Source organism: Mustela erminea, chromosome 11 (genome assembly GCF_009829155.1).
Source record: "Mustela erminea isolate mMusErm1 chromosome 11, mMusErm1.Pri, whole genome shotgun sequence".
Lineage (NCBI taxonomy): Eukaryota > Metazoa > Chordata > Mammalia > Carnivora > Mustelidae > Mustela > Mustela erminea.
In genome coordinates this window covers 15,106,564-15,121,147 of record NC_045624.1, presented here as the reverse complement: position 1 = coordinate 15,121,147, position 14,584 = coordinate 15,106,564, and the positions used below count along the sequence as shown (strand labels likewise).

Here is a 14,584-nt window from a genome sequence, read left to right as displayed (position 1 = left end):
AATTTCATAAATCTTTAAGTGTCTACCTGCATTGTTGTGGTTTTTTAGGCTTTTTTTTTTTAAAGATTTTATTTATTTATTTGACAGAGATCACAAGCAGCAGGCTGGGGGCAGGGGGTAAGCAGGCTCCCTGCTGAGCAGAGAGCCCAATGAGGGGTTCAATCCCAGGACCCTGAGATCATAACTTGAGCCAAAGGCAGAGACTTAACCCACTGAGCCACCCAGATGCCCCCTTTTTAGGCTTCTTGAGCTGCTATAATAACGTACTATAGACTGAAGGATTTAAACAACAGAAACTTACTTCTCACAGTTCAGGAGGCTAGGAAGTATAAGATCAAGGTTCTAGCCAATGCAGTTTCTGATGAGAGCTCTCCTCCTGGCTTGCAGATGGCCGTCTTGCTAGGTCTTCACATGGTCTTTCCTTGTTGCATATGCTAGGGGGTGGGAGAGGCAGGGGAGGAGAATGCACTCTAGTCTCTTCCTACTCTTACAAGGACACCAACCCAATCAGACTAGATCTACTCTGATGACCTCATTTAATCTTAATTAAATCCCAAGGACCCTATCTCCAAAAACACTCACATATGGGATTAGGGTTTAAACATTTGAATTTAAAGGACGACACAATTCAGTTCATAGCATTGATTTTAAAAAATTACTAAAACCATGTGTATTATGACTCCAGTTATGTCAAATTATATATGTGTTGGTGTGTATGTATGGAATATGTTTACATAGATTCCGAAAACATGTGCCCCAGAAGCAATAAATTCTTAGGGGGGCTATGTCAGACACCTTTGGGCTAAATTAAGAACAAGTTATAGAAGGGAAGAACAGGCAGAGCTAAAAGTAGTCCTTGATGCACATCACATCATAAAAGCAGACAAAAAGCTATGTAACAAATGAAGATTTGTTTCATATGGGGTAAATGTTAGGGGGAAAAAAAAACCTCAAAAGAATGACAATTTTCAAAAGTACAGATGTGTACCAGGAATTCTATTATCACATGAAATATTTCTTGGGAAGAAGAAATGGCTTCTGCTCTGTTTGTGTTTTATGTCGGGTTGTGCTAGGATACATTTTTTATAAGTTATTTCTCGGAATACACCATGTCATCAGTTTCAGAGTTCTTTCAAATCCCCACTGTGGTCCACCCACTCATTTCTCACCTATTTTCCCCCTTTCCCCACAGAGGGTTATGAATCTCCTCATTGTCTTTCCAGCTGCTAGCTACTCCACTTTTTCTTCTCGTGTTATCTGCAGTTGTTACTCCTTTTTCCTTTTATTCTATTTGTTTTCTTTCATTTGTTCCCGTATTATCTTCTTTGTTCTCACCCTCTTTTTTTTTTTTTCCCCCCTTGGTCATCTGATTGACTTGCACTTGATCTATGAGTTTTCTGTTGCTTCTTTCTTCTTTTTCTTCTCTGCAATTCTTAATCTCATAATAAAACCCAAAGTGCTTCCACAGAGCAGGCAGAATATTAAAATGTGGGGCTGCTCTCTGCCCTTAGATATTCCCATAATGGTCTGCAGAGGTATTGCTCCCAGCACCTAAGTTAACTTGCTCCAAATGTCTGTAACCTCTCAGTCCACTAAACTTCATGAGTCAATATTCAGTTTACAGGCCACTTCATTGCTCTCGTCCATCAGACAAGGGAATAAATGTGCCCCTTTGCCTGTCACTCCCCAGCCCTTCGGCGACTTCTATTCCTCCACACTTCATGTTCTAAAACCAACGTTTACCTAAAAAAATGACTACAGGAGGGAGGTAATTCGGGGAAAGGGAAATCACTGCAGTGACCTCTCCCGGGCCTTCCTCTTCAAGCAAATGGCCCACAAGAAGCAACAAACAAACAAACAAGCAAACAAAACCAGTGAGCAAAGGAGCTATAATTGAGGCTGAAGCAAAGGGTGAAAGGAAGAAAGCAGGAGGAGCCAACCTCTAGATTTTTTGCTTCCAGGCGATTTTTGGGATATGAAAAGAATACGAAAGAGAAGAGTTGGTTCTTAGTCTCAAGGAGTTACAATCTAGTAGGAGAAATGGTATGCCCTTTGTGTTGGCTGTCCCCAAGACCACCTCCGTTTCAAAGATCTGCTGGAAGGATTCATAGGACTCAGAAAAATAGATCCATCTCTATCCCAGTTACTAATCATTACGGCAAAAGGATACAGATTAAAATTAGTAAAGGAAAAAGGCACATAGGCAAAGCCCAGGAGAAACCAGGAGGGAGCGTCCAGGAGTCTTCTGCCAGTGGAGTCTCACCAGAGGGCTTAATTCTCTAGCAGTTTTGTGTAACGACATGGGTAAAGTTGCCAGCAAGGGACATACACCAAGTCTTGGTATCAGGGATTTTAACTGGGGGTCAGTCACACCAGGATGGAGTGCCCAGGTGACTGACCTTAACTATTCAGGCTACTGCCTTCACAAGGTCAAACACACTGTGACCCACAGACTCAAGTATATTTAAAAAAAAAAAAGTGTGAGCATAAGTCATATTGTTAGTATAAATTATGATCAAACTGTTAAGAGTGTAGGGCTAAAGCCTCAGGCATACAGCAACACTCTTATCAGGTAGGAAAGAGGTTCAAAGGGCATCTCCCAAGAGCCCATTAAGGAACAAGTCTTTCTTTGGAATGTGCAGGATTTGAGTTACCCATGCTCACTGGGTTAACCCTTTATCCTGATGGCAGAAAATTTAACCTAATCCTATTCTCAGTTTCTTCAGGTTTTGTTTCCATTTTGGTTTTGGTCATCATTTTGGATTTTAAATCCATCAATATCATATTCATTTACCTTTCTAGGGCCATTTTGAAGATCGAAGGGTTTAATAGGCCATGGCATATGTGGGAAAGACAGTGGATCTAGGACATCCGCTCATGATGGCATACACAGAATGTGCCTTGCTTGCATTCGTACTCGACTGCTGAGACCGCCTTCGGTCCCTGCACAAGGCGTCCTTGTGCTAACAATGAGGTTGCAAGTTATCCAAACCTCTCAGCTACTACAGAAGGTGCAGAAATCTTTTCCTTATTCCTCTGTGGCTATAGAAAACTAGGTAAAGGGGGCTGTTTCACATCCTCCTTGCCTAGACATGTATCATAACCTCGAAGAATACTACTCAAAAATGATTTTGTTAAAGTCTCCTGGGAGACTGGAATTTCTATTCATCACTACCATGGAAGGGGTACACATGAGGGATCCTCACTGGCCTCAAATGTTCATGCTCTCCTTGCAGAGCCCTTTCTCTTCTAGCAGAGACAGATATTACCCCCCTCTCTCAGAGGGATGATAGGGGTGGTGTTGGTGCAGTTTAGAAAATCGCAAGCCATCCAGTTAGGCTGGAACTTAGAGTAGATATGGGCCAGCTGTAGGACAAGGCAGGGAGATCAGATAGGGCTGAAATTATGGAGAGCCTTGGATGAAGAAGGGAGTCAGAGCCATTATAGAACAAGAGTGGGAGAGAGATGAGAGTTATAATTAAGGAAGAATCATCTATCATAGTGTGGATCCCTGTGAAATATTTTTGCAATGCACTTGGGAAGACAATACCTAGGTAAGAAAGGCACATGATAAAAACAGTTAAAACAATAAATCCCTTTTCTGGAATTAAAAAGACCAGAAACCATATATAGTTGAACAAACTAAAACACACGATTGCTTTAACTACATGAGACTAGGAAGCCTAAGAATATGGAAAATAAAATTTTCTCTAAAACTGATTATCCATGATGATTTAAGAAACTAATCTAGGGGGTTGTTATCAAATTGTGTGGAATTCTCCAAAAACAAACTTCCACAATTTACCCTCATTTTTTCCTTCTGTACCACCATCATCAAAGGGAATAAAAGGCACTTGTCTTTAGTCTGCTTGAATCCTGTATACCATCTCTGTAATGAATTATTAGCATATTAAATCATTAATTTATAAAGCAGAATCTGCTTTCCTAGGATATAAAGATTTGCAAGGTGCAGCTACAAAAAGATGGGGTACAGAATGAGTACTGGGGAAAGAATGATGAACTTCATCTGGGGTGGTTTAGGGAGACAACTGGTAAGTCTGATTTTTAGGGAAAAGCATTCCAAAACAAAGGGAACAGCATGTGCAAAGCAGGGAGGTATTAAAATTGCTGTGTTATGCCCGAGTTTTCGTGTCTGAGAGACCACCAAGGAGCCAACACTGATGTAATCACACGAGGGTTTATTTGACAAGCTTAAGCTTGGGCCCCAGTATACCCGATGCAGTGGAGTAGGGACTTGGACCCCGAGCTTAGTTAAGGCATGGGTATTTATGGGTTCCTGTTACTAAAGCAGGGTGGGGATTCCTGGAACCAAAGCAGGGTGGGGGTCTCTGGAACCAAAGCAGGGTGGCGCTTACTAAAGCAGGGTGGGAGAAAGTTCAGCCCTGAGATGGCTGCTGGAGCTAAGATGGCTGTACCTACACTGAGGTGGGATGGCCTTGATTTTTCTCAGCCTCCACAGCTGGTGCATAAGTATGAGAGTAGAGGGAGAATCCGCTTGAGAGGTATAGGAAGGAAGAGGGATGAAATCATAGAGGGACGACGAGGGACGTTAGGTGGGTTAAGAAATTTGAGATGGCCCCTATTTTCCTAAGGGTTGTCCTGGATGGACCAGATCATAGTCACCAGATGCATCTAAAATTGGAATATAGGGATCAGCCGAAGAACCTGCTTTTAAGTAAGCTTGCCAGGTGATTCTTATGCAAACTAAGGTTTAAGTAACTACCACGGTACAAAATAAATAGATAGCCCTTGAAGGTCTTTAAGAAGGAGAACTTCACTCTTGGAGACCTATGGTGATTGGATTTAGGATTTGTTTGGGAAAGAGGCTAGTGGAAAAGGTAAGGAGAGTCAAGTTGCTCACCTTCATGCGTTTTTTTCTCCCAGGATCGTTCAACTTTAACAAGATCTTCTGACCCTATCCCACTTTCCTCAATGATCCAGCACTATTTCATTTGTACTTAAAATGGCACTTACATACAATTTTTTTACATGTGTGTGCAAAAGTTTGTCCCCCCCCCTTTTCTATACTTCAAGCTCTGTAAAAAATAATTTTTTTTAGTCTCCACTCCCAGTATGGGGATTGAACTTACAACCTTAAGATCAAGAGTCACATGTTCTACTGACGGAGCCAGCCTGGCACCCCAAATTTGGCCATTTTTTGAGGGAAAATGTGTGTCCCTTCTGTGTAAGTCTGTGTTTTGGGGGGCAGGATGAAAAAAAATTTGAAGGAATTACTTGGACTTCAGTACTGAGATTTATTTTTATTTCTCAAAGTGATGCCACATTCATACAATAAAGACAGTTTCAAACAATCTTTATATATTTGTTTCTTGGAGAAAGAACCATTTTTATTCATTTGAAAAGCAAATCACTGACTTTAAAAATTAATTTCACCCTTTTCACTGGGGGGAATCCTTTAAATTAAAAATTCCCGACTTTGCAAGAGAACCTCCACCCTTATTCCTCATGTTCCCTCATTTCCTAATGGAGAAGAGTGAATTCAGGTGGCACATCCATGCTGTGGACAGCATCTTTCTCACCAACATTTCTCCATTTATAAAATTCTTCCCTTGTTTGCTCTTCACAATCTCTACTTCGTCATCCTTTGACCCTCCCACCATATTTACTCTTCCTACTGGACCCGGGTCTTTCAGCAGTAAAACGAGACTTTTCGGAGCAGTTACTTAATTAACCGCGTTGAGTGCACACGGTGGAGCTCCGCCCCATAGGAGGGGCTAACACAGGCGGACCGAATTAGTCGGTCTGTCATTAACAAATGATCCCTTAATCTTTTCAGAGGAGCGAAACACACACAAAGGCCCAATCAGAAGCCGCGGCTCTAGGAGTTCGGTGGGGGCGGGGCTGGGCAAGCGCCTTCCCACCTCCCAGCCTCCCGCCGCGGCCGTCGGAGCCTCGCGGGCTCGGGCAGGCCCCGCCCCCTGGCCAGGCGCGGCGGCTATTGGGCGGCGCGTTCCTTGCCGTCGCCTCAGTTGCTGGGAGAGGGTGGGTGGGGGCGGGGCTTGAGGTGGGCCGGGGGCCCAGGGAGAAAGGCGGGGAGACGAGGGCGGGCTGGGCGGATTCGACGAGCGCCGCGGCGGTTGGCGAAGCGGACGGGGCGCAGCCTTCCCGGTGCGAGGAACGGTTCCCGCTGACAGATCCCCTTCTTCCGGCCGCGCCACCCGGGAGGCGGATCCCCGGGGCCTGAGGAGGCTTCCTCGGCCCGGCCCGGCCTCCCTCCCTCTCCCGCGGGTCACCCAAGCGGCCTGTGAGGAGGAGGCGGAGGAGGTCGTCGGGGGCGGCGGCAGGCGGAGACCGCGCTCCCCCTTTCCCGGCGGCAGCGGGGGCAGGACAATGGAGGTGGCTGTGGAGAAGGCGGCGACGGCGGCCGCGGCGGCTTCGGCGGCGGCCGCCGGGGGGCCCTCGGCGGCGCCAAGCGGGGAGAACGAGGCCGAGAGTCGGCAGGGCCCCGACTCGGAGCGCGGAGGCGAGGCGGCCCGGCTCAACCTGTTGGACACTTGCGCCGTGTGCCACCAGAACATCCAGAGCCGGGCGCCCAAGCTGCTGCCCTGCCTGCACTCCTTCTGCCAGCGCTGCCTGCCCGCGCCCCAGCGCTACCTCATGCTGCCCGCGCCCATGCTGGGTTCGGCCGAGACCCCGCCGCCCGTCCCCGCCCCCGGCTCGCCGGTCAGCGGCTCCTCGCCGTTCGCCACCCAAGGTGAGAGCCGGCCGTGGGCGCGGGGGAGCCCGGGGAGGGGCTCGGGGAGGCGAGCGCCCTTGTGCGGCGCGACCCGCTGTCATGTCGCCGCCGCCCGGGGTGCGCGGCGGGGGAGGGGCGAGGAGGAGGGTCTGTGTTGGCGGCGGTGACATGGAGGGCCCGCGCGCTCTGCGGCGTGCCGCGCGCCCCGCGAGCAACTTCCACGGGTGCCGAGGACTTGGCGGCGCCGCTGCCGCTCCTCCTGCTGCTCGGCGTTCTCCTCCGGGGTTGGGTGGCCCGGGCGACCCGCACTTTTGAAAACCTCAGTTGGAGTGGGCTCTAGTGGGTATCTCGGATTCTTTGCCGACTGCATCTTGTTAACTGCTACCCTCTGCCTCCCCAAAGCTTTGTCCGGGTCCATATGATCCTAATCATCTCGTGTATACCCACGTTATTTGAGCTGGAGGGGGGAAGGGAGGGATGATGATGAAGTGATGGTGACTTTCTTCGGTGATTGATTACAGGTCGGATGCTGTCTGTTTACTATCTTGCCTGTTTCAGGTTCTTTACCTTAACGAGTCCCCGATTTTACTCCCTTCTGCTAGGGACAAAGGAACCAAAAGAAACGGCATTTTGTTGTCTTTTCTCATTGGAAGATTTTCTTTTGAAACGGTAAAGGGTAAAGAGAAACAGAACAAAGTGACTTGGGGGGCAGGCTTTTCTTGTATTTCGTAGAGGACAGCTAGAAATGTTGAAGTTACTGTTCTCTTTGTGGTATTTGTTACAGTATAATGAGACTTTTGACAGGTAGTTCCCTTTGCTAACGTTAACAGGTTTGAAACATTTAAAGTTAGTCAAAGTAAGTACAGTAGTTATTCTGGAAGAATGCTTGAGGATTTTAAATTGTAATAGTGCAAATATTGGAGCACCCCTTTTTTAAAAAATAGAAAGTAACTGGAAAAGGGGGAATAATTCATTTTTAATACATACTCTCTGTTAGAGGGTCTAGTTGATCGAGATAAAATGCTGATTAAATCATTGAAGCTGGGTCAAGGGGTATATATAAAATTGATGCATAAATAGTGGTTTTAGACTCTTCATTTGATTATATGTTACAAACAGTATCTAGTTGAGGGAGCCAGTTTTCCATGGGTCCCTCAGTTTCTGCAGGTCATGCCAGGGAGTTACTGACTGCCCTTTGTTTCTGTTTTTAGAAGATGTTTCTGTAAGGATCAGCCTTGAAAGATAGAGATAGTGTCTTCCACCAGAGCAAAGATCAGGCATGCACATGGTCCAGTTAATGTCTACTGGAGTTAAAGGCGGGCATGCTTACTGCCCATGATAAAAGATTGGGCTTCTCTAAGCTTAGGTGTCCTCCTGTGTAACACAACCCACTCCTCTGCAGGTGTCAGCTGGCCCTTTTCACCTTGTCTGGTGGGAAATGGAATTCTGGCAACCAGTGCAAAAATGTTGATGCTCTGGCTTATGTTATTGCTAGTAACTAATAAACTGCCCCTTGTCTCATCCCTGAGTCTTTGTATCTTGTACCAGATGGTAAGCTAGCTTGCAAGTAGGCTGAAGTCTCAGATCTTTCACACTGTTTTCTCTGATGTGGCTCACCTGTGGAAATTTCGTATAAGTGAAACTTCAATCTTAGTTCTTAATTTTTAGACACATTTTAAGGTTTCTTTTATTTATATTTTAATTGGTCAAGCAGGCTGGTAGCCGATTAGGATCTGGGTTTTGCATAATTCTAGAATTAAGACTTATCATATTCCTGGCCATGATGCTTAGACCTGAATGAATGAGAACATGGGTAATAATAACTCTGAAAACATGTTTTCAATTTCAGATTTCTCAAAATATTCTGTGTAATTCTGGTCTCTCAATGTATTTTATCTTAGTGTTTGTATTATCAGCAAGAGTTCCAAGAAAGCATTTAAATTAGAAGGTAATGTTTTTGTTTTTATACTAAGAAAGACAAAGTCTCTAACAATGGTATTTTAAATATAGTACAAGAGAAGTTAGGGTTATGTTCAATAAATTAAAGATACATCTATCCTGAATCTTACCGACTTGAATATATTCTCCCTTCTCTCCTTGCAAACTTATTTTAATACTAGCTGAAGTAAAACTTGAGCCAGTACATTTTATAAATATATAGGGTTCATTTGATCACCTGTACTGCCTTCTCCTAATGAAACTGGATAGTCATTATGGGTCAGTCTTTAATACCTGCAGGAGCTAAGCTAACTATCTGAGTTAGAGACCTATGATCTTGGGGGTGAAATAATAGGAATGAGGGGGAAGGGAAAGGGAGAGGAAGCAAACTAAGCTCCAGCAGGTTGTCATGCAAGAGAGGGGAGGACCAGTATTAAAGGAAATATATATATATATAATTTTTCTTAATGAGAAGTCTGAAGCCCAGATTTCTGTGAGAGCTTTCTCTAGTATTAGATATTGGCAAGTAAATTTAAAAAAATAAAAATAATAAACATGCACACAGGCCCATTCTATAGGTCAAACAAAACAAATTTTGTGGAGGCCATAATCATGTTGTAGTTACACTCTTCCCTTTTAGATTTAGATAGTGGTTTTCAAATTTGTAGCTGTACTAGAGTCATTGGTGTATTTGTTAAAAATTTAGATTTCTAGAGGTGACTGGGTGGCTCAGTTGGTTAAGTGTCTCCCTTCAGGCCAGGTCATCATCTCAGGATCCTGGGATCCTAGCCCCTACCGGGTAGCGGACTCTGTGCTCAGCAGAGAGCCTGCATCTGCCTCTTCCTCTGCCCCTCCTCCCTGCTTTTTCCCCCACACTCTCTCTCTGAAATAAATAAAAATCTTAAAAAAATTTAGATTTCTAGGCCCACCCTCCAGAGAGCTTGGTGTATTTGTAGAATTCTAGAGTATAGTATTAAACCCTAGTATTTCTTTAGTTCAAGCAGTATTATATTCCAAAATAAAATGATCATAAGAGGATTCTTTAGGAAATTAAGACCAAAATTCAAGGTATAGAATAATAGTTTACTATCAGGTCGAATTTTTCTATTTAGTAATTTTTGGTGCTCCCTGTTAATCCTAAATGAAATTCATAGAAAATAAATCCTTCTAAAATATTTTTTTGTGAAAAAGAAATAAGGCTCACTTATAATAACAAAAAGATATATATTATAATTTATAAATGCTCAGACACAATTATGCTAGTTCCCAACACTTCATTGAGAACATGGGTTGAAACTGTCCCTTGTAAGGCTGCCAGTTGGAAGGAATGAGGTTGAGTGACCACATGCTAAAAGTTGGATGACTACCTCAAGTGTGACTGTCATTTTCTTAGTATGAGGTTATATCCAGGAAAGAGGGAAGAGCTTAGAAAATAGATTTTCTTTAGGTACATTATAGGTACCTGAAGTCAGAAGACGAACTGATCTTAAAGAAGTGTTAAACATTGTGCAATATTTTGTGGCATTCGTGTAGTGTTCAGTAAGAGTTGCAAGCTCTAAGCTATTTTTTCCTTTTAATTTTTTTGTTTATATTAAATTAGCCAACATATAGTACATCATTAGTTTCAGGTGTAGTGTTCAATAATTTATTGGTTGCCTGTTACTCCCATTGTTCATCACATCATGTGCCGTCCTTAATGCCCATCACCCAGTTACCCCATTCCCTCACCCTAAGCTATTTTTACAAGGATACTGGGCATACTCTTAAAAAGGGTCACATTATTTGCCCATGGAGAGTAAAAAATAGGAATCCATCAGTTTTCTTACACTTTTTTTTTTTTTTAAGATTTTATTTATTTTTCTGACAGACTGAGATCATAAGGAGGCAGAGAGGCAGGCAGAGAGAGAGGAGGAAGCAGGCTCCCCGCTGAGTAGAGAGCCCAATGCGAGGCTCGATCCCAGGACCCTGGGATCATGACCTGAGCCAAAGGCAGAGGCTTTAACCCACTGAGCCACCCAGGTGCCCAGTTTTCTGACACTTCTTAACTGGCAGTCTATAGCATGTAACTGTCAATTCTGGGATATAATTTTTTGGGGTTCTTGGTGAGAGGTATAAATCACCTTGTGAGTACAAGATACAATGTCAGAGAATTAATAGTATTTGAGACAGATCCATATTGCCTACCAGTTTTGTACATAAACAGTTCTATATATGGTATTCACCTGTTAATGGAAATTATACTACTGTTTTGAATTGGGGGCTATTATGAATAAAACTGTTACAAATATTTGTAGACAAGTCTTTATGTGGATGTGTTCATTTCCTTGAGTAAATACTTAGAATTGGAATTTCTTGTTTGCATCATAAATGTGTATTTACACTGGTTGTACTGTTTTGCATTCCTTCCAGCAACGTTTGAGAATTCCAGTTGGTTCATATCCTCGCCAGTTTGGGTGTTAGTCTTTAATTTTATTCATTCTAGTATGTGCAAAGGGGAGTCTCATGGTTTTAACTTTCATTTCCCTGATGAATAATGATGTGCTTATTAGTTATTACAGCTTTTTGGTAGAATTTCAGTTTGTCTTTTGTAGATTTTTAAAATTATGTAATTGGTTACATTATTGAAAAGTAAATATTCTTGATATACATTCTATAATCTGGTCCTTTGTTAGATGATACATGCACATATTTACATCTGTGGCTTGCCTCTTCATTTTCTTAATAGTGTCTTTTGAAGAGCTGAAGTTTTAAATTTTACTTAAATCTGATTTGTCATTTTTTTTTCTTTTATAGTTAATTCTTTGCCTACCCTAAGTTTACTAAGACTTTGTCCTTTCAGCACTTTTATAGTTTTGGTTTTTATATTTAGATGTATCATCTATTTGAGCAATTTTTGTATGAGGCGTAAGAGTTGAGGTTCATGTTTTTTCAACCATATGTTAAAGTACCATTTATTGAAAAGGGTACTTTTCCCATTATGTCACTTTGGCATTTTTGTTAAAAATCAGTTGAACATATATGTCTGGCTCTATTTCTATACACTTTTCTGTTCTTTTGAGCTATCCGGTCAATAATAAGTGGGGTTTTTTTTTTTTTGGTTTTTTTTTTAATTGGTGTAGCTTCTTTCTTTCTTTCTTTCTTTCTTTTCTTTTTTTTTAAAGATTTTATTTATATGAGAGCACCAGAGAGCACACGGCAGCATGAGCAGAGGGAGGGGCAGATGCAGAGGGAGAAGCAGAAATAGACTTCTGCTGGGCAGGGAGCTTGGTGTGGGGCTCCAGCCCAGGACCCTCGAATGGTGACCTAAGCCGAAGGCAGCCGCTTAACCGACTGAGCCACCCAGGTGCCCCTGTTGCCATAGCTTTTAAAGTAAATTTTCAGTTGGACAGTTTTGTTAAATTGTTTTGCTCTTTGAAGTCCTTTACATTTCTTCATAAATTTTAGAATCATCTTGTTAATTTCTACACAGAAGCCTGCTACGATTTTGATTAGAATTGCATTAAATCCAGATACTACTTTGGGAGAATGATCTAACAACATTGAGTATTCCTATCTATAAACATGTTTTATCTCCTATTTAGATCTTTAATTGCTTTCAACACTATTTTATCATAGTAGCCTTGCACAGTATTTTAGTTTATTCCAAAAATATTTTATGATGTTGTTTAATGATACCGGTATTTTTAGGAAATATCATTTCCAATTGTTGATAGCTAAAATACAATTTACTTTTGTTTATTGATTGTATCCCATTATCTTTCTAAATTCGATTATTAAATCTTAGTAGTTTTTATTTTAAAAATCATAGTTTTTTTTGTCTATTAAGATTTTCTTCTTAGACTATCCTGTTGCTCACAGGTAGATAGTTTTACTTCTTTCTTTCCTAATTTCTGTTATCTTCTTCCCTTATTGAACTAAATAGGACCTCCAGTTCAATATTGAATAGAAGTTTAATTTCACTGTTAAATGAGAGGTGACATTCTTGCCTTATTCCTGATCTTAGGAGGATAACGTTAGTTGTTCATCATATGTTAGAACTATTAGCTTTTTACAGTTGCCTATTATCAAAATTAAGAAGCTCCCTTCTGTTCATAGTGTGCTGTGGATTTTAATTGTGTTGGATGATGAATTTTGTTAAATGCAGTTTCTGCATCTGTTAAAATGGTGATCTGGGTTTTCACCTTTTTTCTGTTAATGTCGTGAAGATGTTAAACCTATCTTGCATTCTTGGGATATGCTTTGCTTGGTCACCATGTATTATCCTGTTTGTGTACTTCTGGATTTGATTTGCTAATATTTTAAGGACTTTTTATGTTCTTGGGGAATATTGGTGATAAGAGTTTTCTTGTATCTTTATCTGATTTTGGTATCAGGGTAGTAACTGGCCTCAAAAACTATATAAAGTGTTCCATCTCTAGTTTTCTGAAAAAGGTTTTGTAAAATTACTATTAATTCTTTAAATATTTGACAGAATTCAATGAATCCATTTGGGTTTAGAGTTTTATTTATGAGAAGGTTTTTAATTAGGAATTCAGTGTCTTTACTTGATAAAGGGCTGTTCAGATGTTTTATTTCTTCATGAATCCGTTTAGATAAATTGAAAATTTTCTGTTTCATCTAATTGGTACATTTTTAGCATATATTTGTTCACACATTCCCTTTCCCTTTTAATGTTTTCAGGGCCTGAACAATGTCCCGGACCTCCTTTGTTTCTATTTGTAGTGTTTGCTCTTTTTCTTGCTTGCTATTCCTAAGGGCTTATCAACTAACTTACGGCTTTGTTAATTTTACTTATTGTCTCTGCTTTAAGGGTAGAGTTTTCTCTCTAAGCACACACGTTGGCCACCTCAAACAAATTTTGTGTTTTTAACATTCTATTAAAATATTTTAAAATTTTTCTTGTGATTTCTTTTGTGACTGATGGATTGCTCAGAAATGTGTTAATTTAAAGTTATTTCGAGGCGGGGTGGGGGAGGGGGTTGCGCCCGGGTGGCTCAGTGGGTTAAAGCCCTTGCCTTGGGCTCAGGTCCTGATCCCAGAGTCCTGGGATTGAGCCCCCGCATGGGGCTTTCTGCTCAGCGGGGGGCCTGCTTCTTCCTCTCTTTCTGCCTGCCTCTCTACTTGTGATCTCTGTCTGTCAAATAAATAAATAAAATCTTAAAAAGAATTTAAAGTTATTTGAGGATTTTCTGTATCACTTATTCCATTGTAGCAAGAAAAAAATACTCTGTTTTTTTGTTAAGTCTGTAAGACTTCACTCCTTTAAAGTTATTGAGACATTTGATTTCCTAATATATTATCTTTCTTGGTGAATGGTCTGTGTGTATTTGAAAATAATTTAAATTATATCCATAGTTGTTTGGTGTAGTTCTGTGCATGTCAGTTAGGTCAAGTTGTTTGAGAGTGTTGTGAAAATCTTTGTTTTGGTTTGGTTTTCTTTTTTAGGGGGGTAGTTCTAATTGTTCTATCTGTAATGGAGAGAAGAATGTTAAAATCTCATGGTTGTTGACCTTTTTATTCCTTTAATTCTGATTTTTGCTGCAAGTATTTTGAAGCTTTATCTAATTGATTGTCTGCCTTTTGAACACTATGAAATGTTCTTTCTCTCTCATACTACTTTTTCATGAAGTCTTCATTGTCTTAGGTTAATACAACTATACCAGTTTTCTACCTCTGTTTGAATGGTGTATTTTTCCATTCTTTTACCTTTAACCTTTCTATTTAAAGTAGGTCTCTTGTACATAGTGAATAGTAGTGTCTTGCTTTTTAAATCCAACCTATAAATTTTTGCTTTTAATTGTTTAACCATTTACATTTTAAGTAATTATTAGTATGGTCAAGTTTAAGGCTACTTTTTAAATTGTTTTCTCTTTGTTCCTCCTGGGCCTCTAGTATCTTTGTTTTTCTCAATCCCTTAGCTACTGTTCT

The 14,584-nt window shown here is 41.2% G+C and overlaps 1 protein-coding gene across 4 annotated transcripts in view; it reads left to right on the top strand.

Moving 5' to 3' along the window:
- The first annotated feature begins 6,089 nt into the window (after window positions 1-6,089).
- The window catches only part of TRIM24 (tripartite motif containing 24), a 99,407-nt gene continuing 90,912 nt past the window's right edge, over window positions 6,090-14,584 (top strand). For 3 of the 4 annotated variants that reach the window (XM_032304208.1, XM_032304207.1, XM_032304206.1), the window contains exon 1: window positions 6,090-6,736. In XM_032304208.1, the coding sequence (XP_032160099.1) occupies window positions 6,373-6,736 (364 nt within the window). In that variant the 5' untranslated portion in view covers window positions 6,090-6,372. The remainder of the gene's footprint in view (window positions 6,737-14,584) is intronic. The other variant, XM_032304205.1, reaches the window with a different exon arrangement.